Below are 26,323 nucleotides of genomic sequence, written 5' to 3'. Positions count from 1 at the left end.
ATAATAAAACAATTCTCACGACGTTTTGGCCACAACGCAAGCAGCCGTCCTCAGTACTAATCACATTCCTGCATTTCCCATAAATATGCTAAATTCCTTTTGATATGCAAATTCCTTTGTCAATGCGCCCAGCTTATATATATGCTCCAAGCTCGTGTGCTGTTTCATTCAGACTCTGTCGCCTCGACGGACCTGGTTTTCACCTGAGGACGGCTGCTTGCGTTGTGGCCGAAACGTCGTGAGAATTGTTTTATTATGTTTTATTTTTATTATTTTATTACTTCCCTTCTACGTGACTTTACCGAAAGAACCAAGAAGAACATTCACATCAATTATTATGATGACAATGACGATGATGACGATGATGACAGTGATGATACATGTAGGATGGCAGGGTGGCACGTCGGCAACACTTGTGATTCACAGCAAAAAGGCCCTGGGATTCGATTCTCAACTCCGGCACCTTTGTGTGGAGTCTGTATGTTCTCCCCCTGTTCTGCATGGGTTTCTTACGGATTCTCCAGTTTCCTCCCATAGCTCAAAAAACACTTACAATGTAACTGGTATTGGCCAAAAACTTTCAATGGTAATAATTACCTGCCAAGCGCTCAATGGGGATCACACACAGCAGCAACATTGTCCCTGAACTGTGAAAACTTGGCAGGACCCTCCTGCAAAAAATGTCTAGACTCACCGAGACCTTGCTGGGTAAACAAGTGTAAAATCAAATTGGTGGAGAATATACGTTTACAAAAAATATGCACATAATGGTCAGAATAAACCAGACGGCAGCAAGATGGACCGTGTGGTCCATAAAACCACAGCAGTGCAACCAAAATAAAACGAACAAGAAAGTCATATTATTGGTTCTGTCGGTAAAGTCACGTAGATAGGAAATAAATAACTAATTATTTATGCAAATAATAAAAGTAAAAAAACCCACCACGTTTCGATCGCAACACAAGCAGTCTTCATCATGCGGAGAAAAAAGAGGGGGCAAGCCTCCAAATGAAACTGCATATAAGAGCTTTCAAAGTGAGCAAAGCTGTGCGGCGTAAACAGCACAGGCGGGGCAGCCAGCGCAAATGTAGGAGCAAAGCACCAGAAGTACAAATGTAGTGTCTTGTAAAATCACTCAGTCAGACATGTTGTTACAGGTCACCTGCTTACACTTTGTTACTCTATTCAGTTGTAGACACTCCTGTCTCTGTCTATACGGTCAATTTTGTTAACTAACTTCCCCTATCTCTGCGGCAGCTCTTCCTCTCAGCAGCTCCGCACTCACAGCTCTGCACACAGCAGCTCCCGCTCGCGGTAGCTCCGCACTCGAGGCTCTGCAACTCAGCAGTGCTCACACAGAGCTCGCACACAGCAGCGCTCACACAGAGCATGCACACAGCAGCAGAGGCTTGCACACAGCTTCGCTCACACAGAGGCTTGCACGCAGCTTCCCTCACTCTGCACCGCTGCCCTCGCCTACGTTCCCTCAGACCCACTCACTCGTCCGATCCGGGCGGGGAGATCAACCATCACCCGCCCGGCGACTCGTGAGGGTTGAGGTCCGTCCCTGGCTTGAGCGGCAGCGGCGAGATGTCTTCACCTTGGTCCCAGCAAACCCGAACTCCCACTCCGCTATCACGCACCTCCTTATATCCTCCTCCCAATTATCCAGCTCCTCCCTTGTGTCTCTTTAGGGCCAGACAGGCTGGCGCTTATCAGGCCATCAATCACCCCTTATCGCACGTCTCCCTGGAAACACCTCCGGTGTCAGCGTGCAACCCCGGGCCGACCCCATCTGTACCCGATTCTCCCCTTAATGAGGTGGAGGTTTGCTCGTGCAACCTCACGTTGCACACACGCACCTGCCTACCCTCGGTTGCCCTCGGCCAACAGTGCACACCGCGTATTTTACCACACTACACAAGTGTTGTGCAGTAAGACCACGCGGAGACGGGATTTACTACAAGGCTGTTGCCGTTTATTAAACACTGTTAAACTCACACCAGAGGTAGGTGTCCTCTATCTGGGTCCTTACCCCGGACTCTCAACAGTACCTGGCCCTGCCTTCGGCTATCCTTTAGGGCTCTCTCACTCGTCTGCCCAGAACGGGGGGCTCATCCAACACCGTCCGGCGACGAGGAGAGAGAAACCCTCTTTCAGCCGATCCCTACTGAATACTCCGGACCCTCCTCTCGGCTATCCCTTAGCTCTCTTCTTCCAGCCGATCCTTTCCCTGGTTCCCCACGACCCCGCTTTCGTCAAGGGGTCCCCCTTAAGTACCCCCTTACAGCACCCGTGACATGACGTCATCCTCGGCTGTCAACTCGCTCGCACCTCCCTCTGTTCGCCCGTTCATGGTTGCTCACATGACTCCTCTACACAAGTAAAGCGAATGCGTTAGACAATGGGGGGAGGGAGGGGGCAGAGATAGGGGGGCGAAAGAGGGGGGGGTCAGAGATAGAGGTGGAGCTGGAAGGCGAGGGCGCAGTCCAAGTGTGTTAGACAATGAGGGGAGGAAGAGGGTAGAGATAGGGGAGAGAGAGAGAGGGGGGGGGGGCGTAGAGATCAGGGGAGAGAGGGGGGTAGAGATGGGGGGAGGGCAGTGCACCTCGCTACACCCATCCACACTGCTGACGGTAAAAGTTGATAAGAAAACACAAATCAAGTCATGACCCAAAGTGGTTGATGACATCTTTACCGAAAGAACCAAGAATATGAATTCCTGCGGTCATGAAAGTTTCACGTCAAAATTTTACAAGAAAGTACCGGTGAGAGAGAATACAGGTAAAACAAGACAAGGTGAGCCAGAACGATACGGGGTGAGCCAGAACGATACGGGGTGAGGCAGAACGAGACAGGGTGAGGCAGAACGAGGCATGGTGAGGCACAAACGAGGCAGGGTGAGGCAGAACGATACGGGGTGAGGCAGAACGATACGGGGTGAGGCAGAACGATACGGGGTGAGCCAGAACGATACGGGGTGAGGCATAACGAGACAGGGTGAGCCAGAACGAGGCAGGGTGAGCCAGAACGACACGGGGTGAGGCAGAACGACACGGGGTGAGGCAGAACGACACGGGGTGAGGCAGAACGACACAGGGTGAGGCAGAACGAGGCAGGGTGAGGCAGAACGAGGCAGGGTGAGGCAGAACGACACAGGGCAGGTACGCTGGAAACAGACCATACAGAGAAAACAGACAAAATGAGACTGAAAAGGATGACAGTCCAGATGAGATACAATTTACATGCCTAACCATGATCATATCTCTAGTCCTGACCATGACCCTAACCAACACTGCCCCATTGATCGATTCTGTGAGTGACAAGAATAACCCATCGTAACAGATTATAATCAGTGCAGGTTGGAATACTCTTTTTACCCATACCGTGCGATGTTGAACCTAACACTCGCCAGGGCCATCACCTATGAACACTGACCGTAACCCAGACCCTAGCCCCTCACCCTTAGGCTGACACTTACCCTGACCCAAGCTACGAGAGCAAGAAGGCCCTGGGTTCAATTCCCTACTTGGGCGCCTCTCTCTGTAAAGGATGAATAGTTTCCCTCTGTTCTGCACGGGCTTCCTCCGGGTTATGGAAACATTCAGAGCACACAACCGCCACCAATCTCACCAGGATGATGCTCTCCACGCGCTGGGCGCCAAAGAGATCGCCACTGCTGATGGCCTGCCCGCTCAGGATCGACCGGATTCTCTCTCCCTCTTGCTTGAGGCGGGGCAGCACCAGCGAGGAGATCACCTGGGGACCACAGTGGTGACCGCCCCAGTCACAGCACATGGCAGAGAGGGGTGCCGCATTGCCCAAGGGTTCATTATTATTATTGTTCTTGTTGTATCATTATTATTGCCTTTGTTTACCCAAGAAAGCCTCAGTCTCCAGATACTTTTTCAGGAGTGTGCTGCCAAGTCTCCGTGGTCAGCAGGGGTGACGTTGCTGCTGTGTGTAATCCCAATCGAGTAATTTTCAGTAACAATGCGAGGGTTTTTTTGTTGTTGCTATGGGAGGAACCCGGAGAACCCAGAAGAAGCACATTCAGAACGGGGAACAAAATACAAACTCCACACACAAAGGAGCACGAGTCAGGAATCGAACCCAGGCCCTTCTTGCTGTGAGGCACGGGTGTTACTACTGCGCCGCCAGCTTACCGCCACACTCAATCGGGATTACACACAGAGCAACATTTCCTGCTGCGACCAAATAGAGCAGACTGTGTCTGTAAAATACAGCAGCATCTTTCTTTGTGATAGTCCCGTGCTATGCGAATGGTGCGAAGACCCAAGTGTACTCAATGACTACTGTTGATTACGATGACGATGGGGCCGATAATGGTGACTGGGGCGCCGCAGTGGCGAGATGTTATCTCCCTCGCCTGGTACGCAGGAGGGCGTGGGTTTGATCCCAACCCCTGATAATGCCTGTTTTTATGCTCTGCATTGTTAGTCACCAGCCTGGGGACAGATAAAATTAGTTGAAAACCCCAGTGAACATGATCGTTTTTGTGGTTATTGGTGACCGAGCAAAGACTATCAACACATTTCACTCTAACTTGATTTGAAGCTTTTGTGAATAAAATATTTCGATTGCAACACAAGCAATCGTCATCAGGTAGAAAACAAACCTAGTGAACTTAGAATTACAATGCAATCTAACACAGAGTCGGCCAACACAACAGTCAACACCTTACCTGGTGGTTACGTTCTTCCAAAGATTGCTAAATTTGAGAGGGAGACAAAACACAGACACAATCTTTGGAGAATGCAATCAACCAGGCCATGTGCCAACTGTGTGCTAGCCGATTCTCCGCGTTGCATTGCACCACACTTCAAAAAAAAAATCTCAAACTGCCCATTTCTCTCTCCAAAATTCACCAGGCTCTCACAGGTGCATTCACTCTCTCTCTCCCCTGGCCGCTTCGGAGTGGACTTCCACACAACCAGTTGAGGCCAGTTGTGTGGAGGCCAGCAGGACGCCGCCATCTTGGGCGGCGCGGCAAGGGCGCGGTCGGAGCCCGCCATTTCAGAAGAGCCGCGTGGTGCGCAACCTGCGGGGGCCGCTGCTGCAGTTGGACGTAACGGGGCCGAGCGCACCCGCCGGCTTACGCACGTTAAAATAATTTGTCGCTGCTGGAGGTGATTGGAGCGACTTTATACTTGGCGGTTCGAGGCGGCATTTCGGTCAGTACATTGGTCGGAGGAGGCGTTGATCGCTCTGCCGAACGTCTTGGATGACGACGCTCTGGCGGTGTTCAGGTCGATTTCCCCTGACAAGAAGAAAACTTTACAAGATGCGTACACTGAGATGGCGGAAGTCTACAAACCAAGTTCATGCAACGGAGGCGGGGAAGCTCCGAGTCTCCTCTCGCCTACCGTAGTGCTCTGATGGCATTGGCTGTGGCTGCCTACGCTGATGTTAAACAAGAGTGCCTTGACTCGTTGGTTATGGAACAGATGTTGGCTCTGGCAAGGGACATGGGGGTGCTTCTACCGGCGTTTGGTCATGCTGTGCAGTCATCTCGATGGGCTGCCAGATGCCTTCACGCACACGAGAGCCTGCAGCAGGGGGCGCAGATGGCTGCGTGGACGGGTGATCCTAGCCGAGACGGGGAGCCAAAGGGGTGGTCACCAACTAAAGTTGTACACATGCCACCTGAAGACGCGGCTTCCGAGGGTGATCCCGCGGCGGCGGTTCCTCCTTGGGATCGAAGACGGGGCGATGCTGCACGTCGCCGAGGGATCAACAGGCCATGTCGGGGTGATGACTGGGGAGCTCAACGACCACCTGCTTCAGGTGTGACCTGTTGGGCCACTACGCGAGGGATTGCCGGGGTCGCCCTCGTTCACCGACTTCGGCTGCTGCTCCGACGGCTCAACATCCTCCCACACAGGCGAGTCGGTATGCGTTGGACACCGGCCAAATTCACCACCTCATGCATCTCATGGCACGGGGCACATTCATTCACATCGTGGGTTGTGTGTTGACGCTGGGTGTTCGGGTTCGGTTGCTAAAGGATGGCCCATTTCGGTAACACAATGGAAAAAACTAGCGCGTCACGTGGTTGCGGTGGCTGCGGAATGCTCGGCTGTGCCTGGTTCGATTCAGGGGTGGATGTTTGCGTCTTCGTGGACACGGGGGCTTCCGCTACGATAACTTCTGATGTTATCTTTCAATTATTGTCGATCCCCCTTTCGCAAGTCCGTCCAGCCTTTGACGCTTGTGCCGCCGCTAACAGCGGTAGCATGGGCATCATCAGCCAGGTGGACGCCCATATTGCGATCGGTGATGTCGTGGCGTCGGGGCCGGTTTTGATCTCCAGGTTGCTGGCCGTGCCCTGTTTGTTAGGCACCGATTTCCTTCGGAGAATGCCTGTTAAGATCTTGGTGGACCAGGGCTGCTTGGAAATGCCGTCGGGTCGCAAATCATTTTTCCTACTATCCCCGCTCTTGCGTTCGCCGTTGTGTGCCGCCGTACAGACGCTAGCTGATGTCACGGTCGAAATTCCGCCGGGTTCTCAAATGCTAGTGCCGTTGCGTTATCGTAAGGGAATCCGATGCGATAGTGCGGCGTCTGGCGTCTTTCTGACCCCATCTAATACTGCGACCCGAGGCTTGCTAGCACACAGACGATCGTTCGTTCTGAGCAGGCCCCATTCTTGCAGGTTCTTAATGGGGGGCCGGATGCGGTTGTTGTTCCTGCTGGCACGGTGTTGGCCCATGCCACCACCGCCTTTTCGGAACACGACGGGGTTGAGTCGCATCCACTGGTGGGGGCGACTCATCCCTCTTCTATTTTGGACAATCGGTGGGTCGCAGAGTTATGTGGAGAGAATTTATCCTTGTCGTCCGAGCAGTGGAACAAGTTGTGTTCACTTGTGTGAATTCTCAGATGTCTTTAGTAAAAGATTTCGATTTGGAAAGCACGTCCCTTTTGTCGCACCATATTGATACGGGTGACGCCAGCCCCATCCGTCAAAATTCGCATCGAATGAGTCCGGTGGAGAAAGCACACATGCAACACGCTGTCAATGACATGCTGGCCGCAAAAATGATTTCGCCGTGAAATAGCCCGTGGGGCATGCTCATTAAGAAGAAGGATGGTAACCTCAGATTCTGCGTTGATTTACGCAAGTTGAACAAAGTGGCCGATGGGTATCCGCTCCCGCGCATGGATGACTCCCTTGATGCTTTGTCCGGGGCGTGGTATTTCTCGACTCTCGATTTGTCCTCCGGGTTCTGGCAATTGCTATTGGATGACTCATCGAAACAGAAAACTGCTTTCCGTACGCCTCAGGGACTTTTTCAGTTTAATTGCGTTCCGATGGCGTTGAATTCGGCTTCAATGCTTAATGGAGCTCGTCTTGGCCGGGTTGCAGTGGGACACTTACCTCATTTATTTATATGTCATTGTTTTCAGTCACACTTTTGATGAGCACCTCCGCCGCCTGCGCTCTGTTTTTGATAGGATGCGCTCTAACTTGAAATTCAAGCCGAAAAATTGTCCCTTGTTGCAAAATTCGGTGCGTTATTTGGGCAATGTTGTCAGTTCCGATGGCATTGCCACGGACCCGGCGAAAATTGCATGTGTTCGTGATTGGCCAACCCCCACATGCGTGGGTGATGTGCGCAGTTTCGTCGGATTTGCTTCGTATAACCGTCGGTTCGTGCCAAATTTCGCTACGGTCGCTAAACCCTTGCACGAATTGACTGCTAAAAATCAGAGGTTCAGATGGGGTCCAGAGAAGGAAGCTGCGTTCGTGGCTCTCCACGAACAATTGTCAGATGCGCCCACACTTGAATATCCAGATTTTTCCTTGCTGTTTACCCTCGACATCGATGGTAGCAATACGGGCATCGGTACTCTTATTCCAAGTGAAAAACGGTGTCGAAAAGGTGGTCGCTTATGGCAGCCGTGTCTTCTCCCCTGCGGAAAGTCGCTATTGCGTCACTCGACGGGAACTTTTGGCGATTGTTTATTTTGTATAGCAATACAGACCCTACCTCTACGGCAGGAAATGCACTGATCATGCGGCCCCTCCAGTACTGCCTGAAAGTCGAGCAACCAGCCGGCCAGCTGTCTCGTTGGCTCGAGATATTGCAGGAGTTTTTGTTCGATGTGGTTTATCATAAGGGCTCCCCGCATTGTAACGCGGATGCCCTGTCGTGACTGCTGCATGCGCATCGCTGCGCGTGTTCCTCTGGAACGAGTCGTTGTGCGCCTGTTGCCTCGTTACCGTGACCTGTCATGTCCGCGGTGGCCAATCCAATCGCGCACAACGCAGATGCTCCGGCTGACTATAGCAGCTTCTGCGCTCTGTGTGGGTGCACGAGCAGCTGCTGGACGACTCCTTACGGACTTTACGGCGTCTAGTAGAACATACACATAAGTCTTCTAAGTCGGATGAGGGTGGCCGCTTGGTTTTTCATGACGGCCTTTTGATGTGGAGGGATGATATGCTGGATCGCTGGCGGCTTGTTGTTCCCGTTGCTCTACGTGACGGCTTGATTCGCGTGCTGCACGGGGAAAAATTGTTGCACCTTGGTGTTCAAAAATCCTTGCTGACATTGCAACGAGATTACTATTGGCCTAGCATGACTGCCCATGTTTCTAAATGTATCCATTCATGCCCTGAATGTGCTCGGAGGAAGCCACCGCAGGAGAAGTGTCATCCGCCGCTGCAATATATTTCAGTATCGCGTATCAACGAGTTAATGGCGCTGGATGTACTGGGCCCCTTTCCAATCACTCCTAGGGGAAACAAATATCTTTTGGTGGGATGGAATATTTTTCTCGGTGGCCGATGGCTTGACCAAGGTTGTAATTTTTCTTCTAAATTGTTACGCGATGTTTGCGACGCACTGGGCACTAAGAAAATCAGGACGTCGCCATACCACCCTCAGACCAATGGTATGGTCGAACAGTTAAATCGGACTTTGACCGCTATGCTTTGTCAGGCTGTAGATACTAAACAGGCTGATTGGGATTTGCATGTTCCAAGTGTACAGGATGCATGTTCCAAATGTACAGGATAGCCCCGCATGCTTCCACGGGATATTCGCCGTTTTTTCTTATGCATGGGAGGAAAAATGTGCCACCTATAGATGGTCAATTGGGGGCGCCTGTTGGCAGCACGAAATCCACCCTGCCGGACCATGTTTGGGGCTCCCTGCGCCGGATTTCTGAGACTCGGGAGGCGGCTAGAATTAATACCGAAAAGACACTGGCGTGCAATGAGCGCTGTGCGCGCAGGTCCGGCCAAGATATGCCGTGGTCCATTGGTGACAGGGCTTGGCTACATTGCCCTCAGGTGCCCGTTGGCACTTCTCCCAAATTACATAAGACGTGGCACGGTCCTGTTGAGGAGGTTGAGATTAGAAGTCCGCAATGTGTACGCATTCGGGCGGGTCGTCGTCGGTCGTTCGTCCACCCATCTCAGTTGAAACCATTCAATTCCCCGCATGTCGTTTCTTCATCTCCAGTAATTAGTCTGCCGGGGTCTGACGTGTCCGACAAACTGGGGCCGGTGCGGTTACAGGGTGATCCCCCGTGGGATTCTGTTTTGCCGCCCACAGCATCCAGATCCTTGACCGCCATTGCAGGCAGTAACCCCGCCCGGACCAGCCCGACTGCGACGGATCTGTCTACTCCTCAATCGCCGGTCCTGCCTCCCGATGTGTCGGCCAATGCGGACCGAATTGCGGCTACCGCGGATGGTCCGGCGTCGCGGACTCGTTCCAAAACATCTCGGTTTTGTTGACATTGCTGCATGTTATTACTCTACCTGCGTTATGGGTTTTGTCTTACTTCTTTTACTCTCAAAGTTAATTCTTAATTTTATAGCCTTGTCCCTGTTGGGTATGGCCTTATATTTCTTACCTTTGGGTTCTTACCATGTCTCTCCATTACTCGTAACTATATTGACTAGAGGCCGACCGAAACTGAATTTCTGGTTTCGGCCGAAACCAAAACCAGACCGAAAGTTAAAAATTGACTTTCGGCCAAAACCAAAGCCGAAACCGAAAGTTTAACTACACTTTCGGCCGAAACCGAAGCAGAAACCGAAAGTTTAACTACACTTTCGGCCGAGACTACAAGATCTATGAAATATGTCATGATGCAATGCTATTTTAATGAAAAAGAAATCTAGAACTAATCATTCAGAGCCTGCAGTAAGAGTCGCTAAATATCAAATATTTAGGCGTTACTTACTTAGTAATTATATCCAAACAAACGAATGTTGTAGTTAAGAAATACCACTTTTTCCGTATTCTCGCCCAGCAGGTTGCAGCGCCTTGCTGGCATCATAATCGACTTTAGTGATTAACTGCTCTGTTTATTAACTTTAATTTTCTACTTCACTCAGATTCGTAATTTCGTTATCACTAATTCGCTACGGAACTATTAACTAACTGAAAATCAATATTGTCAGACTTCGAATCTCGGTATCAACATGCGTGTAGACTTGTCGTCCCGCCAAAGAGACTCCACCCACGGATGCAGATGCAGGCTGCCGTCTGTTGACATTAGCAGTATTGTACATGGTTGCGGCGTTAACCTTGCTCCTAAGCTGCTGCTGACGTGTGTCTGCAGCCTATCGCATGGGATTGCCTAGCGCCGACTGACCGGCCGATAGGCAGAGAGATAGACGTCGCACTAGCGTTATATTCTAAAAATACATCTTCGGTTGATGACCGCAAGTCAATATCAGTTTCGGCTGAAACCGAAACCAGACCGAAACCGAAAGTATGCTGAAAGTGGCCATTTGCCAACTCTTGGCGCCGAAACCTAAATCGAATTTTGGTCGGCCTCTAATATTGACCCTAGCCGGGACAGCTAGTTTTTTCATTATGGGAGGAGGGTGGTGATGTAATGAGAGAGCGCCATCTAATGGGCGGAAAGGGGTAACCGCATGGCCACCACCGGGTAGCGGGTATCCAATCCCAAGCGGGGATATATCTGGGCCTAAGGTAATGGGCGGAGTCAAAGGGGAACGTTCGGGAACCATCGGGAAGGTTCCACGAGGGGGCGTGGCTAGAGGCGGAGCTAAGCTCCGCCGAGAGGGATATGAGCAGGGGCAGCGGAGGACTCAGGGGTCGGTGTGTGAAGCCTCGAGTCCGGACCGTGTCGCTGCACAAACCTCTCTTCGCCAACAACCAAGCACGCCGCCAGCCAGCGGCAAGATCAGGGAGAGAGAGGCGAACAGAAAGAACGGCTCGTCCCCGGCCGTAAAGAAGGAAGGGAAACATACAGGGAGAGCGGGACTGAGCTGTGCAAAAATTCTATCAATAAAAGACGCCAGTCAAGATCGTCGTGGAAGTCGTTGATTACATTTGGAAGAACGTAACCACCAGGTACGGTGCTAACTGTTGTGTTGGCCAACTCTCTGTATTGGATTGCATTGCATTTCTAAGTTCACTAGGTTTGTTTTCTACCTGATGACGATTGCTTGTGTTGTAATCGAAACGTCGTATTCTATTATTTAATTTATTTTCTTTCGACGTGACTTTACCGAAAGAACCAAGGAACATTTCACTCGCTCTCCCCATGCGTTTAGAGTATTTGGCTGCTACTATAAATTCCCACACGTGATAAGCCACTTCGTTGAACTATCATGTGTGACCAGGCGGCTAATAAAAAAGGGCTAATAGCTCAGTGGCCTTTACCTGGTAAAATACATTTCTCTATGAGTATAAAAACAGCTCCAAAACCCAAGTGTAGTAAATGATTACCATGAGGCCGACAATGATAAGCATCGTGAAAAGGGCAGCATGGTGGTGGTGTGACCCACACCTCTGGTCCCAGCTCGCACAGCACGGCGAGGCAGCCGTAGTGTGTGGTCCACACCGCCGCAGAGTCACTCAGGCTCTGGCATAGGGGCGGGGAGGGGGTCATAACCGTTACGTGCAAGACGGTACAGGCTAGATCAGGGGTCGGCAACCTACGGCTCCGGAGCCGCATGCGGCTCTTTACGGGCTGCTTCTTGACGATGAGTACGTATGTACTCAGATGCATTGCGGCTCTTGAAATACTGAATTTTGTACCGAATTGGAAAGAAATGGCTCTTCTTGTTATTTTGGTTGCCGACCCCTGGGCTAGATGGAGTGAGATTAAATAGTGGCAACTCGTGATCATGGCGGGGCAGTGGCATGGGAATTATGTATTGACTGGATGCTGTTGCTTATCCCGATAGTGCTTTGACAGAGGAGTTGTAAAGTTTGGGGAATGTGAAAACATTAGATCAGGCACCCCTTGAGATGGTATCATGGGGTAGTAGTTAATAATTCAGGGCTGTAGTCGTGAGAGTTTTGGCCTTGGCTATGATCATTAGTATGGATCGAGCAAGAGTGAAGTCTTCGGGACATTCTTAGTCACGGCTCTGGCTCAGCTTTTAATGCTCAGGCTCAGCTCAGGCTTTAGCCGCTCCATTGGTTTCCGAAGACACACGATGGAGCGGCTCAGCCATGGCCAGGCTCAGGCTCATAGGAATCCTGAGCGTGGCAGGGACCCATACTCAAGAGCCGACTCATGTTAAGCGCATGGCTTTGAGTGAGCCATGCCTCATCGGAGCCAGAGCCCAGCTCGAGCCATCACTTGGAATACGGACGTTTGGGTTATGGAGGTGTGAGAGTCATGTGTACTCGTGCCTTGAGACACGCATGAGACACGCTGAGACACGTGTCGCACACGCGGTGAGACGCGCATCGCACACCTTGAGCATGGCCTTGGAGGTACGGCCCAGCAGGGCGTTGGCAGGTGACGTGTACATCCTGCACGCCTGGGCCGCGATGCGTGATGCAAAGTCCCGCAGCGCCCAGTGGTTGTCGACGTCTGGCCGCTGGCACAGCTGGCGACTCACGACGCATGACAGCATGGCGGGCATCAGCTCATGTAGCTGTTGCAGCAGTGCACGCAGACACAGTAGCAGCAGCCTTGATACAGAGACTCTGCCTTTCAAGGTACGGACCAATTTGTGAGATTAAAATAACGTGTTCAACAAAAAGCTCATCAGCGAACCACCACCACACTGCCAGCTTCCACAACACACAGCTCATCAGTGGGGCCACCATCAGACTGCCTGGCTTCCACAACACACAGCTCATCAGCGAGCCCACAACCACACTGTCCGGCTTTCACAACTCATCAGCGAGCCCACCAACACACTGCCTGGCTTCGACAGCACACAGCTCATCAGCGAGCCCACCACAACACTGCTCGACTTTCACAACACACAGCTCATCACAACACTGCCCAGCATCACAACACGGAGCTCATCAGTAACCCTACCATCAGACTGCCCTATTTCCATCTCGCAAGGAATTTGCGGACACTTGAGGCACAAGTGGAAGTCAACATGTTCTCCTGTGTGCGACTGTGGCCTACGAACATCAAACCAAATCGGTCATAGAATCTCGCACTGCCCCAAATATCCATTTGAAGGCGGTCGGTGTGTGAATGGGTTCTCACGAACAGCACTTGCCCCAACAGTCTGTTAAGGCTATACGAGGGATCTGTGTTTGTATCTGCAATTCACCAACTCTTAAAATAAAGCAAACTGAATGGCTAAATGACTTCAAACAGATTCTCAATAAGTTGCTCTTCATTGATCATACGAAATCTGGTATGGTGTGTAAACATCGCCACTAGGGAGACAAAGGTCGCCTGGCGTGGTGCTGGCCACCCCACCCCCTCGTGTGCCGTGCCGGCCTTCATAGGTGCTACTCGCTAAGATCGCTTGCCCCAAAAGTCTGCAAAGGTTATAAGGGGAATCCTTGTCTTTTGTTGCGGGAGTGCATGCGCGTACGTATTTCTCAAGGTAGATGTTCGGATTCTCCAGCAGTGCTTTCACCATGCGCATCAGGTAGATGAGTAGAGCCAGGTTGTTGTGGACAATGTTAATCCGCACCTGGAACAACAGCAGCACAAGCAGCGGCACGTTACTGCTGCCTGTGTACTCTTCTGGCGTAACGGCAGAGGCCCTAGGCGTCTTTGTGTGTTACGTGTGTTACGCAATCCTGTGCAAACACAGCCTGAAGCAGCAGCAGTGACTAAGGCAGTGGAGGTTACTTCTACTACAGCAGCAGCAGAAATAGTAGCAGCATAACGAGCACAGACCAAGGTGGAAAGAAGAGACGCATGGGACAGAGACAATGCAATCAAGCTATATTGGGGTGAGGCGAAGGCGGGTGGGCATGGGGATGTGGTACATAGCTGTCTTATTCCTGATTGTGATCATTATTATTGTAATGTGAGGATATATCCGGGTTGCTGATAGATCACACCTCGTTACCATGATTGGCTCTGCCGGTCCTGGCCCATAGCCAATGGGGGGGACGAGTCAGGGCCGTGGTCGTGGGAGCGTACGATGGAGTCTAGAAGATTCCATAGAGGGTAACCAAGATTGGTGGAAAGGTACCACGTGACCCGGGTATTAAAAGGGGTGGAGACGGACAACACGTGATCAGATCTGGAACGAACGGAGGGTGAGGCCACGCTGGAGCGGGGTCCAGGCTGCCACGTAACCGCGCGTGTCTCTCTCTCCCTCTCACGCTGTCTGTCAGCAGCGTGAAGGAGTAAGATGGGAGTGTTGTGAATGAAAGACAAATAAAGACCGGATTCCAGAAGTGGCTTCCACGACCTTTATTACATTATTATTCCGCTTGCTTAACCAGGAAAGCCTCACGCAGTTTAAATACTTTTTTTCAAAAGGGTCCTGCCAAGCTTTCGCAGTGGGAGGCGCTGTTGCTGCTCGATGTGCAATCCCAATTGAGTAATATGCAAGTAACACATGGGCAACGACAAATACAGAGTGAAATAGACACACACACATGCTACCTACAACCATATATCCAAACACATACATACATCCAACTCAACAGTCATCAATAACATTGCCGAAAATGAAGAAAATACATTTAAAGGGCGATGTTTCAGGTAATGGCATGAGGCAGCCACCCACCCCCTCTGATATGAAGGTGCTGAGCTGAGGCATCAGTTGATAGAAGCCCGGCTCCATGGCAATGCTCTGCAGGGCCTCCTAATGGCACAGAGACAGCAACCATCACACACACACACACAATTTATTACAACCACACACACTTTCTTATAACTCGCTAGGTATTTGATATCGTGCTAGGTGTTCTGTGTTAGTGCTGGGTGTTCACGGCTGCGTGTTGGGTGCTCTGTACTAGTTCTGGGTGTTCTGCGTTGGTATTGAGTGTTCCATGTTGGTGCTGGGTGTTCACAACTGGGTGCTGCCGGGTGTGGGAGTGGTGGAAGCCAGGCAAGCAGACTGGCAGCACTCACGATTCTCTTGGGCTCCGAGGAGCCCATGGTGGCCTCCGTCACTTCGCAGTAGAACCTCTGCAGCTCCATGGACAGCTCGTGCGGGTGCCGCCGATGCACTCGCACGTACGCACTCTGAGACGCCCGCCCTGCTCGCGCACGCACACACATAAAGGTCCCCCATGTAGCCTTTAACTGATTTTTGGGGCAAGTACTGTTCGCGAGTAGTGCCCATTAAGGCCAGCACAACACACGAGGGAGTGAGGTGGCCAATACCATACCCGGCCACCTTTGTATTCTCAGTGCTGTTATCCATAACAGTTTTTCTCTGGCTGTCGCCCGATGTTGCAAGTTGTAATTATTGGCGAAACATCATACTCGGATTGTAAATGTTGTGGATTTACTCTCCAACACAATGGCGTGCTGTACTAGTAACGAATTGGCATGTTCTGTTTACGTGACAAACCTTATTAATCAGCTGTGGTGGGGTAGTAGCGGATTTAACGCACATTTATATTTATGCGATCTAACCAAAAAACCTGTATTATGGATAATATTGGTCGTGAAAGTCTACATGTTAAAGTGCTGATGTTTACACACCTCACCAAGTACTCATTTAAGACTGAGCCGCCCTAGGGGAGGCCCAGGTCCGGTTTAGATGTTGGCCGTGAGTGGGAATCAAACTCGGGCCACCGGGTTCATAGTGCAGTACGCCAACCGCTACACTTTTTCTCCCCACGCACACACACGTGCTCATAAACACATACACGCATGAAAACAGCAGAAACAATGTATCCAATTGGTGAATTGCAAATACAAACGGTAGACCTTAGAGCACAATGGAACCATAACACGTGAAATACATAATCGTAAAAAGGATAAATGCTACGTAATGATTTATCACAAACTAAATAATTGACTCCTGGAACAAATGATGTCCAAGATAAGGAGGATGTTCGAGATGTCCAACCTGAAGAGGTAACCACTGCCCTTCATAGTACGGTAGGGTCGTCGCTTAACGCGCGGTGTTCACGCAACGCATTTTGCTATAATGCGGTACTTCAATTCTGGAACACTTTTCGCATGTGCACCGTTAAAATGCAGAACAAGTCATTATAATGCGGAACATGCACCATTACTGTATAATGCGGAGTGTGCACCATTATAAAACGGAACACAGACCGTTATAACGCGGTTTCTGAGCAGTCGATGACAAACTACTTTCTTGAGCTGCACGTCTGAGCGTGACAGTGGTACAGTACTAGGAATGGTACAGTAACACGACGGTGTACCCTCAGTTATTTGTCCCGCTATCTCACTGTTTATGCGTACATTGTATCTGGCCACAATTTATCGTTACATTATTTATTGGTAATTAGTTTTGGTTTAACGTGTTTTTTTATAAAAACGCGACACTTTTCAGGAACGCGTCTACTGCATTAATCTACGAATTTCTGTATAGCAAGGGAAAGTTCCCGAAACAGATGGAATAACTGAATATCATCCCAGAAACAGGACCGCATGTTAGATCGATATTAGCATACCTATGTAAGATGCTTTGAATATAGGCCCATTCACTTATCATACATAAAGAAACTGTTCATGGACATCACAAGAACAAGCCGGTTTTTAAATAGATTTTTCTACCATTCACCACAAATATATTCATCAACAGATTCTATAAAAGTCGGTGAATATCAAATACCATGAAGCGTGGCTTTTGTGGATGATGAAAGGGCATATAAATCGTGGGAAACTGATGCAGTCATTCAAGTGCCCATAAACTAAGGCCTTAACTAAAATAATCAATAGCACTTAATTAATGTGGAACACATACGAGGAAAATGCATGATGTAACAAACTACAAATCAGGCAAAGAGATCCACTCTTGCCCAGGTCCCTCATATCAACATATATTTTAGAATCATATTGGAGAAATTAGATAAATGGTGACAGGATCGATCGACCATCTCAGATTCTCCATTTACAGCCGTTATAACAACTATCAACAATTAACTATGGGAAATCAATGGCAGGAAGTTTGAAAAACGACTGCGAACATTTTCAGAACCGCTTCGCACACGGCGCCAACTGTCGCCAGGCACAGCTCCGCTAACTCCAGTGGAGTCGGTATCCCGTCGGTCACGTGCCCACTCTGCGAGACGTCTGGTTGGGCGATTTCTAGCATCTTCTAAATTCAAGTTGTTGTTCTCTGTGGCTGCCCCTGCCGTCGTGCGGTTCGTCACCTGCTCTGCGAGGGTCCACGCTCCCGGACAGCCCCACGGGTCCCCTCGCGTCCACCCCCACCGCCTCCATCTTCTGCTGCTCCCTTGGCACTGCCACATGGAATCAAACACAATGATGGTGGTGGCGGTGGCAAAACAAACCCTTTAATCTAACAAGTGGACAGACAAGGGTATATATCGTCCACTAGGAATACTGTAAAACAATGTTTAGGTCCATACTCTTTCTGTTTAAGCAATAAAAAACCAGGCTGGTTTCAACTTCTTTGAGTCTCATCAGCAGAGTGTGACTTATTGTAATACAGTGCAGTAAATGCGACCACATCTAGCGGGGAATGCGCCCACGTCGAGGGGACTTCAAAGGGAGGAGAGATTTTATTAGTTCTCGCGGTGGTAGGGGCCGCAGGGCAGTGAAGTACACATACAGAGGACGTGGCGAAGTGTCATAGAATACACTTTGTCGAGAACGAACGGCCAAGGCAGAGATGATGAGGGTTTTAACTTTGGTCTTTTTCAAAATTGTATTCCAATTGTGCTTTGAGAGTCACGGCATGAAATGAAGGATCCATCTGGAAGGTTTGCAGGAGAACAGCCCGCAATCACCGGGTATCAAATATTCTCTTCTCTGATTCCTTCAACTGACCTTTTTAATCCACACACGAGGAAGGACACTTTCCCACACACGCTGCTGTAAAATCAATGTTCATCAGCAGCACACGTAAGCTGTATACGCCTCCCCAGTGCTGATGTTTAAACTGTGTGTGTGTGCTGTATGTGCATGTTTCTCTGTGTGTGTGCATTATTACTACTGGTTTACCCAGGAAAACTTCACTGAGTCTGATGACCGCTTTTTTTAAAAGGCCCCTGCACAAGTTTTTGCAGTAGGGGGAAATGTTTCTGCCATGTGTAATCCCAAATGAGTAATTTGCAGGTACTTTTTTGCATTAGGATGTTTGGCAAATAACAGTAACATTGTGTGTATTTTTAAGCTATCGGAAGAAACCTGGAACCCAAGAAGAAGCCCATGCAGAAGAGGGGGAGAACATACAAATGCCACGTGTAAAGGCGCCCAAGTTGGGAATCAAACACAGGGGCTTCTTGATATGAGGCAGGAGTGCCACCATCGCACCACTACCTGGCCTGCTTCCCCATGTACTAGTGTGCGTGCACTGAGTTGGCCTTCACAGGTGCAAGCTAACAGCACTTCCCCCGCCAGCCTGTGTAGGCTACACAGGGGATCTTTGTCTTTGTATTGAACGAACCGGGCGGAGGATTTTCTGGAATCGCCGGCTGCACGCCATCGATGCAAAGCCAGTGAGCTGAGCGCAGCACAGATCACAGGGCGACACGTGTCCTCAAGGCCGGAACACGTTGCCTGTGCACTTCACACACAAGCTACTTCACCTGTGCATTCACAGCACACGCGTTCTGAGGGTAGATCTACACACATACGATGCAACCCGATACTACGCTATGTCTAGTTTGTTGTCTGTTCCCCTCACCTCCGATTAGCATGATTGGCTATGTATGGTGCGAAAGAAGTTCAACATACATACATACATACCACCCAGACTTATGTGAATACACTTTTCAGGAAGCTGTATTTGTTCTGTACATAGCCATGGTCTATGGACTACGAGATGAAGGCATCCCTATGCCGTCCGGATATTGCCACGCAATGCAACAATCCATCTCACTCCTGCACTCGAACAGATCTCGTAGGGCGGGGCGCAAATCACTACACTCCCACTCTCCTAGAAATACACACAAATACACACGCACTCTCATACCTTCACGTCCGAACACACACATGCACTCATACATGCAAACACACGCGCACTCACACATAAAAACACATACACACTCACACCTTACACATACACAACAACAACCGCCATTCACCACTAAGTGGCGATGACATCACCGCAGCGCTTGTGTCGAATGCCCGCTTGCAGGAGGTCATGAGATAGACCCAGGTGCCTTGGGTTGACTGACTTGAGATGACTGTCCGATGCACCACCTATGCCCTCTACTGTGCCAACTTCCTGTATTTTAGCCACCGGGCGCTCCACTCGTTGTTGTGAGCGTCGCTCCTCTGCCCTCCGTTGTTGCTGGAGGGTGACTGCCTCCAACTGCCCAGTAGCGTCCTTCATGAATCTTCTCCACAGAGGCCAATCTTGACACCGCTGGTACCAGTTAATGGCAAGTCCACTCAGCTCCACATCCTCTTGTACCACATCATTCCATATTTTCTATAGCACGTGTCACGCCCGTTTTGCCCCCTCTATCCAGACGAACAAAAGCTGTTTGGGCATGCGATAACTTGGAATGCGGGCCCCAAGACCCAGCCAATGCAGCCTTGCCTGCTGGAGGAGCTCACCGATGGAACTGTATCCAGATATTGAGGATTTGTGAGCTCCTCACACAATCCAGCTGGTTAAACCAAGGATGGATCGTAGGCAGGCCAGCCTGAATGTTTCTAACTCTCACACCCTGACACATGCACACACACATGCAGTCACACAAATACTCATCCACACACATGCAAACACTCATACGCACAAACACTTCCTTCAATATTTGAGGCATAGCAGCACCAGCAGAGTTAACCCCATCTTGCCTTGTGATGTTGTTTGAGCTGAGGGGTTTCCACTCCCTGAAGACCTCACAAAAATGCTCAGCAAACCAGCAAACCTGTTCTTGGCGATCAGAGATCAGATTACCCTTCTTTCTTTGAGGATGATGATATATGTGGTGTTGCAAGTTACACACAATCACACCGTCACCCACTCTCACACCCTGACACACATGCACACACTCACACATGCAAACACTCACACACTCTCACATCATGACACACACACGCACTCACACATTCAAAGACTCACACCCTCACACATACACGCACCACACTCACACATGTACTCATATGCACACACACATGCAAACACTCAACCGCACACACACTTGCATACAAACTCTCACACATGCATGCACTCACACTCTCACACGCACCTCTGATGGAGACTTGCAGGGGCACGCGAGGTAGCGGTGTACTGATGAGCTCGCTCAGACACAGCTCCTGTTCCGGAGCAAAGTAGACTTCTCGGCCACCTCCACTGGCGAAGCGGAACGGAGTGAACTCCTTGGACTCGAACCCATACAGGGGCTGCACTCACCCCAACAACAACAACACCACCACTACAAATACAAACTCTAAACCACTGTCAAGATCAACAACACTAACACAACTGAAGTCCGTAAATTATGAGAAAAACTCATCACAACAGAAATATTAAATGCAGCTGGAAACAAAGAGAATAGCAGACAAGTGTGTAACATTGCATATTCAAAAGCTCTCAGCCATATCCAGACGACCAGCTCAACAGAAGTGAACATGGGGCCATTTAATTGTTTATATTACCACTACCAACAACACCAATAACAACATCATAATCACTGCATCACAACCGATATTGGCACCATGGTGAAACTAGTCCAGAGCTCACTTGTACTGAATCAAAGCTGCTGAATTTGTGTACTCTTAGGAGGCCGTTGTGCCCATGGGTCGTGTATAAATGCATTTATTTTGTGACGTGAATAGACAGGAATAAGATGGAGACGAGTTTTCTGCTCACCTATTTTGTGATTTTATGTTCTCCACAATGACACTGTAATTATTATTATTTTATCATTAAAAACAATATAAGGTCGCACCAGGGGGGGCAGAGGTCTCACCTCCACATTCATTGTTTTCAATGAGAGGTCGAGGTCCCCTGTGGTCATCCGCCGCCGTTTGCTCGCTCGGGTGAACTTGGCCGCCTCCTGCAAAGACTCGAAAGCAAAATATTTTTTTACACGCCTTTATTTAACTCACTCCGTCTGTTGTCGTATCCTCAAAAAAATCTTCTAACTTAATTTGTACCCACTTCCTAATGTGCTATCGAATGCAAACTTGGTATACTTATGTCATACTGATGACAAGACTATATTCTATTATTAAAATTTTTAAATATATATTTGTAAACATTTTACACGCTTTTTTATTTAACTCACTGTGTCTGTTGTATCCTCAAATCTTGTAACTCAATTTCAACCGTCTTCCCAATGTCGTATCGACTGCAAACTTGCTATAGGTATGTCATACTGATGACAATACTATATTATATCATTGAAAATTAAAAATATATTTTTTTAAACCATCTTTTTTACGGCTCTAATTGTCCACGCTCAACTCACGTTGGCTGTAAATCACCACGGTCCCTTACGTCACGGCAAGCGGAGGATGTGGAAGGAGGAGAGTGGGCGATGGGGGATGGTGGCAGGGGGAGGGGCAGCTCGGACAGTACATTTCATGAAAGCGTGTTTAAAAAAAAAAGTATTTTTAAATATTTTATTGGTGACCCAGGTCACCTGGTTATACAAGATCAACTTGAAACGTGCATCACACAACCATCAACACTGAGAAGGCCCCGAATGGCTGCTGGAGCAGTGCTGCTGCCAGGACTGCACGGAGACGGGATGAGCGGTCTCCACCACCGTTTCGCGATTCCCCCCCGACCCCCACCCACAAACGCCCACAATTCTATAAATCGTCATGATCCAGGGTCATGTCTCAATTCACCGATTGATGATTTTAAATGCTATAATGCATTATATTGCTTGCCTCAGTAGATGCAAGGGATCGCATGACCTAATAACATACGATGCATATGAATTGATGGTAATCCATTCATACACACGTGAGGAAATGCATGTATCATAGGAGTAAAGAAAGATTAAACGGTATATCAGGGATGATGGGCTGAGTTTACCTCCAACCCATATATCACAGGACTTCTACACTGTAGTGAAGTCCGCTCCAGTTCATGTCGCTCTGAATGACGGTGCCGACACTCAAACCTGAATTATTTACCGAACCCAAAATCTTTCCCCTTTCGAGACGCTCGCTCTCCAGCCAGGCCACCTGGCCATATCTGAGTGGTGGCGGTGGAGACAGGAACACGCAGCACGCACTTCTAAACCACTGCCATCACTATCATCGCCGCCGCTAAACTATTTCTTATTTTACCAAGTAAGGCCCTCCAAGCAATATAGCTCTTTTTCAGAAGTGACCTAGCTACGAATCATAGCTCAATAAAGTGGCTTATCATCATGTGGAAATTAATAGCAGCCAAATACTCGAAACACATGTTTCTAAATGTGGAGGGAAAAACGAGAGGACCTGGAGAAAAATCCACGCGACCACAGGGGAGAACATGCAAACTCCAAATATCCAGGCGTCAGGGTCGAAATAGAACCCACGACCTTCTGTATACCAGGCGAGGTCGTTAACATGTCGCCACCGTGGCTCCCGCCCCAGACCTGCAGCAGCTGACGCAGGCGTAGGACAACGTTCTCCGCGAGGGTTTCGCACGCGTCGTCCACCAGTGGGAAGGCACCCACTGACTCGCCCATGAACCGCACAGAGTCCGCAGGCAGAGCCGTCGCCGGCGCCAGCCTCTTGGGCCGGGCCTTGCGGGAGGTGGACATGGCCGCCCGCCGTGTGTCCTCCCTCTCTGCCCACTCAGAGGAACAAACGATACCAGAGCCAGGGCGATGAGGTTAAGTTAATAAATCACCGCGCCTCCTTCACTCACTGCAATTGACTCACCCTGAATGCACCGGATCTCAGAATATAAGCAGCGTTCAGTTTAGCGAGATATTTTTTACTTGTTAAAAGGAAACCAACTATATATATACACTTGTCAACCAAGTTTAAATTTTATTGTCAATATGTATGATATCACATGTCATGTGAAAGTGGAAGATGACGCTGGAAGTAAACATGGAATACCAGGATAGCCAGCCGGACAACTGGACAGAGCGGGCGTTCTCAGTGGAGTATCGCCACCTCAATTGCCGATTCGACCGCCCCGAGACACCGGATAATGAGGGCCATCCGCATGAGCATAAGACGCTGCCGCTGCTGAGCCTAGGCTCCAAATGACACAAGCATCACCTGGTCAATGTGCACCAGCCCGCAAGCGAGCGGAGCAAGTCCAACACGGGCATCGACGAGGCAACAGACATCAACATCACGGGCATCCTCCAGACCGGCGGCCTCACGCAGGCGCATGCTCGTCACGCTAATGTGGTCCTGGACGCAACCATCCCAGCGGCCCCAGCCATCCCGTGCTGTTCCTCAATAGCATGATCCTGGCACTTGGCGTATCAATGGCGACGTTAAAGATCCAGTGACGTTATTCGCAAGAGTAGGCCATTTTTGTGCCGATGCCACGATTCAAATTTGCCAAATTACAAAAATGATTGCCAAATTACAGTTGATAATCGATTATCCGGCGCACGATTATCCCGCTTCCAACATTATCTGGCGGTCCAGGGCCGATCCGGAAAAACCACTCCAGTCCAGCGATCGGCACCATGCGTGTAGAAAAAAAAAGTAGTTTTGCTTGATTTCAGTGCCAAATATTCCATGCAGTATATTATACACTATATAAACTACTAAAACAATGAAAATACTGCACGTATATGTTTTCAAGACTAATAAAAAAACAGAAAATATACAGTGCAATCCGGCAAGATTCGGCGTTCGCCGGAGCAACTGTCTAAAGGATGCATCAGTCCGGCGATCCTCAAACACATGTTACAGAAACAAGAGCATATGTACATCACCCAATGCAGTCTTTGAGCTTGGAGTGGTAAGTACGATAGAGTAAATACAATCACTTTTTAAATTAGGATATTTATTTTCGTCTTTTTTTTATCCGGCGTGTTTTCAAATCCAGCCCCCCCCCCAAGCCGCTGGATAATCAATGTACTCAATTGGGATCTCACACACACACACAGCAATCATCGCCCATTACTGGTAGACTAATACCCGAGGTCAATCTTGCAAATGAGGCTCCATCCTGGCCTCTTCTTGGATTCTCACCTGGTTACACAAAATCGACGTGAAACTTGATGTATACCATCATCCACACTGTGTCCAACCACCTCACTGCGGATAACAACACTCACTCACCCCCGGGTCGTCGTTATCAGGGCGCTTTACACGTGATGACCGAATTACATCACATCTCATTTCAAACGTGCAAGAGCACCCGAATGGCAGCTGTCATTGTTGGCACAAGGGGGCTCAGGCATTAGGCTGCCAGTAGAGGATGTTTCACGTCCGGTGTGAAGCGGACGGTGAGCTTCTATTATTATTAAACGCTTTTATTTAACTCGCTCTATCTGTTGTTGTCGTTGTTGTATCCTCAAATCTTGTAACTCAATTTTAACCCACATCCCAATGTGGTATCGACTGAAAACTCGGTATACGTATGTCATACTGATGACAATGCTATATTATATCATAAAAAATAATAATTTAAAAACCATTTTTTACACGCTTTTTATTAACTCACTCTGTTGTTGTCGTTGTATCCTCAAATCTTGTAACTCAATTTTAACCCACTTCCCAATGTGTTATCGACTGCAAACTTGGTATACTTATGTCATACTGATGACAATACTATATTCTATCATAAAACATATATATAGTTTTTAAAACATTTTTTTATGTTATGTTTCGGCTTGGCTCCAACTGTCCACGCTCAACTGACGTTGGCTGTAAATCACCACGGTCCCTTACGTTATGGCAAGCTTCGGGGCCACTTCCTGCAGTCGAGTTCTTCCATTACTAATACATTTCATTAAAGCGTGTTTAAAAATATATGTTACTTATTTATGACTAACAAACCCATCTTGATAACTGGGGTGTCCTTGTGGAATCGGACCACGAACCTCCAAGCAGCGAATGTGCTACCGCTGGGCCATGTCACCGTCTTAGGCTGGTCCAGATGTCCCCCAATCAATGTACCCCTAACATCGTTTCCCTGGCCATATTCATTTATCACTTAAAGCTTTCGAGACCGCAGGAATTCACATGCTTGGGTCTTTCGTTAAAGTCACGTAGGTTCAAAGAAAAGGCCATCAGCCAGTAATGAAGCACACACACACACATTGGTGTGTTCCATGTAACGCACAGCCAGATATGACCACAAAATCACGGTGAAATCAGCGACGTTCAAAACGCGTCGCAAAATGACCACGCAGATGATGTTCACACAAGAGATGGGGCGTCCCCCTAAGGAGACCATGAACAACCCGTTCTCTCTCACGAGTGAATAAAGTTAATTACTAACTGGACAGGTGACTCAGATGGTTAAATAAAGGCCATGAAGACTCAATAATAACTACGTAACGATTCGGTGGCAGGGCTTCACAATGTCCACCAACACTGCCGAGGCGTGTCGAGGCCCACACAACTTCGTGTCTCGTCAGCTCGCCATCATAATCATCGTAGAGTAGGTGCAGCACTAATACTAACAACGATACAACAGCCGTACGGTAGAAGCCATTGTTGTGTGTGTGTGTGGAGACGTGGCCCATGGGTAGGGAGGCGAACCTGTGTCCATCGTCCGTGCGTGCCTGGTGCCTCGTGTGGAGCGAGTTTGGTGGTTGTGGTGGTTGTTGTGGTGGTGGTGGTTGTGGTTGTTGTGGTTGTGGTGGTGGTTGTTGTGGTTGTGGTGGTGGTTTTTGTGGTTGTGGTGGTGGTGGTTGTTGTTGTGGTTGTGGTGGTTGTTGTGGTGGTGGTTGTGGTGGTGGTGGTTGTGGTGGTTGTTGTGGTGGTGGTGGTTGTTGTGTTGGTGGTGGTGGTTGTTGTGGTTGTGGTGTTCACCTCGTGTGGTTGAGCCGTGGAGCTTTGTTGTTGGCAGGGAGTGAACGAGCGCCGATGG

General features: G+C 49.2%; 1 protein-coding gene across 12 annotated transcripts in view; it reads right to left on the bottom strand.

Annotated features, from left to right (window-relative positions):
- The window catches only part of LOC133345817 (transcription initiation factor TFIID subunit 6-like), a 30,173-nt gene extending 3,850 nt beyond the window's left edge, over positions 1-26,323 (bottom strand). The window contains exons 1-14 of one of the 12 annotated variants that reach the window (XM_061556823.1): positions 26,266-26,284; positions 23,377-23,514; positions 22,905-23,098; positions 21,279-21,374; positions 20,556-20,709; positions 18,803-18,859; positions 17,544-17,633; positions 15,319-15,446; positions 14,972-15,049; positions 13,817-13,918; positions 12,725-12,907; positions 11,806-11,880; positions 4,706-4,732; positions 3,634-3,759 (exon numbers count right to left, since the gene is read on the bottom strand). In XM_061556823.1, the coding sequence (XP_061412807.1) occupies positions 3,634-3,759; positions 4,706-4,732; positions 11,806-11,880; positions 12,725-12,907; positions 13,817-13,918; positions 14,972-15,049; positions 15,319-15,446; positions 17,544-17,633; positions 18,803-18,859; positions 20,556-20,709; positions 21,279-21,374; positions 22,905-23,072 (1,284 nt within the window). In that variant the 5' untranslated portion in view covers positions 23,073-23,098; positions 23,377-23,514; positions 26,266-26,284. Of the gene's footprint in view, positions 1-3,633; positions 3,760-4,705; positions 4,733-11,805; positions 11,881-12,724; positions 12,908-13,816; positions 13,919-14,971; positions 15,050-15,318; positions 15,447-17,543; positions 17,634-18,802; positions 18,860-20,555; positions 20,710-21,278; positions 21,375-22,904; positions 23,106-23,376; positions 23,515-24,949; positions 25,107-25,992; positions 26,213-26,265 lie in introns of those variants that run through there. The other 11 variants (XM_061556821.1, XM_061556820.1, XM_061556822.1 and 8 more) reach the window with 11 other exon arrangements.

The sequence above is a fragment of the Lethenteron reissneri genome, chromosome 23 (genome assembly GCF_015708825.2).
Source record: "Lethenteron reissneri isolate LAM-NWPU_2019-01 chromosome 23, ASM1570882v1, whole genome shotgun sequence".
NCBI lineage: Eukaryota > Metazoa > Chordata > Hyperoartia > Petromyzontiformes > Petromyzontidae > Lethenteron > Lethenteron reissneri.
This window is presented reverse-complemented; position numbering and strand designations above follow the sequence as displayed.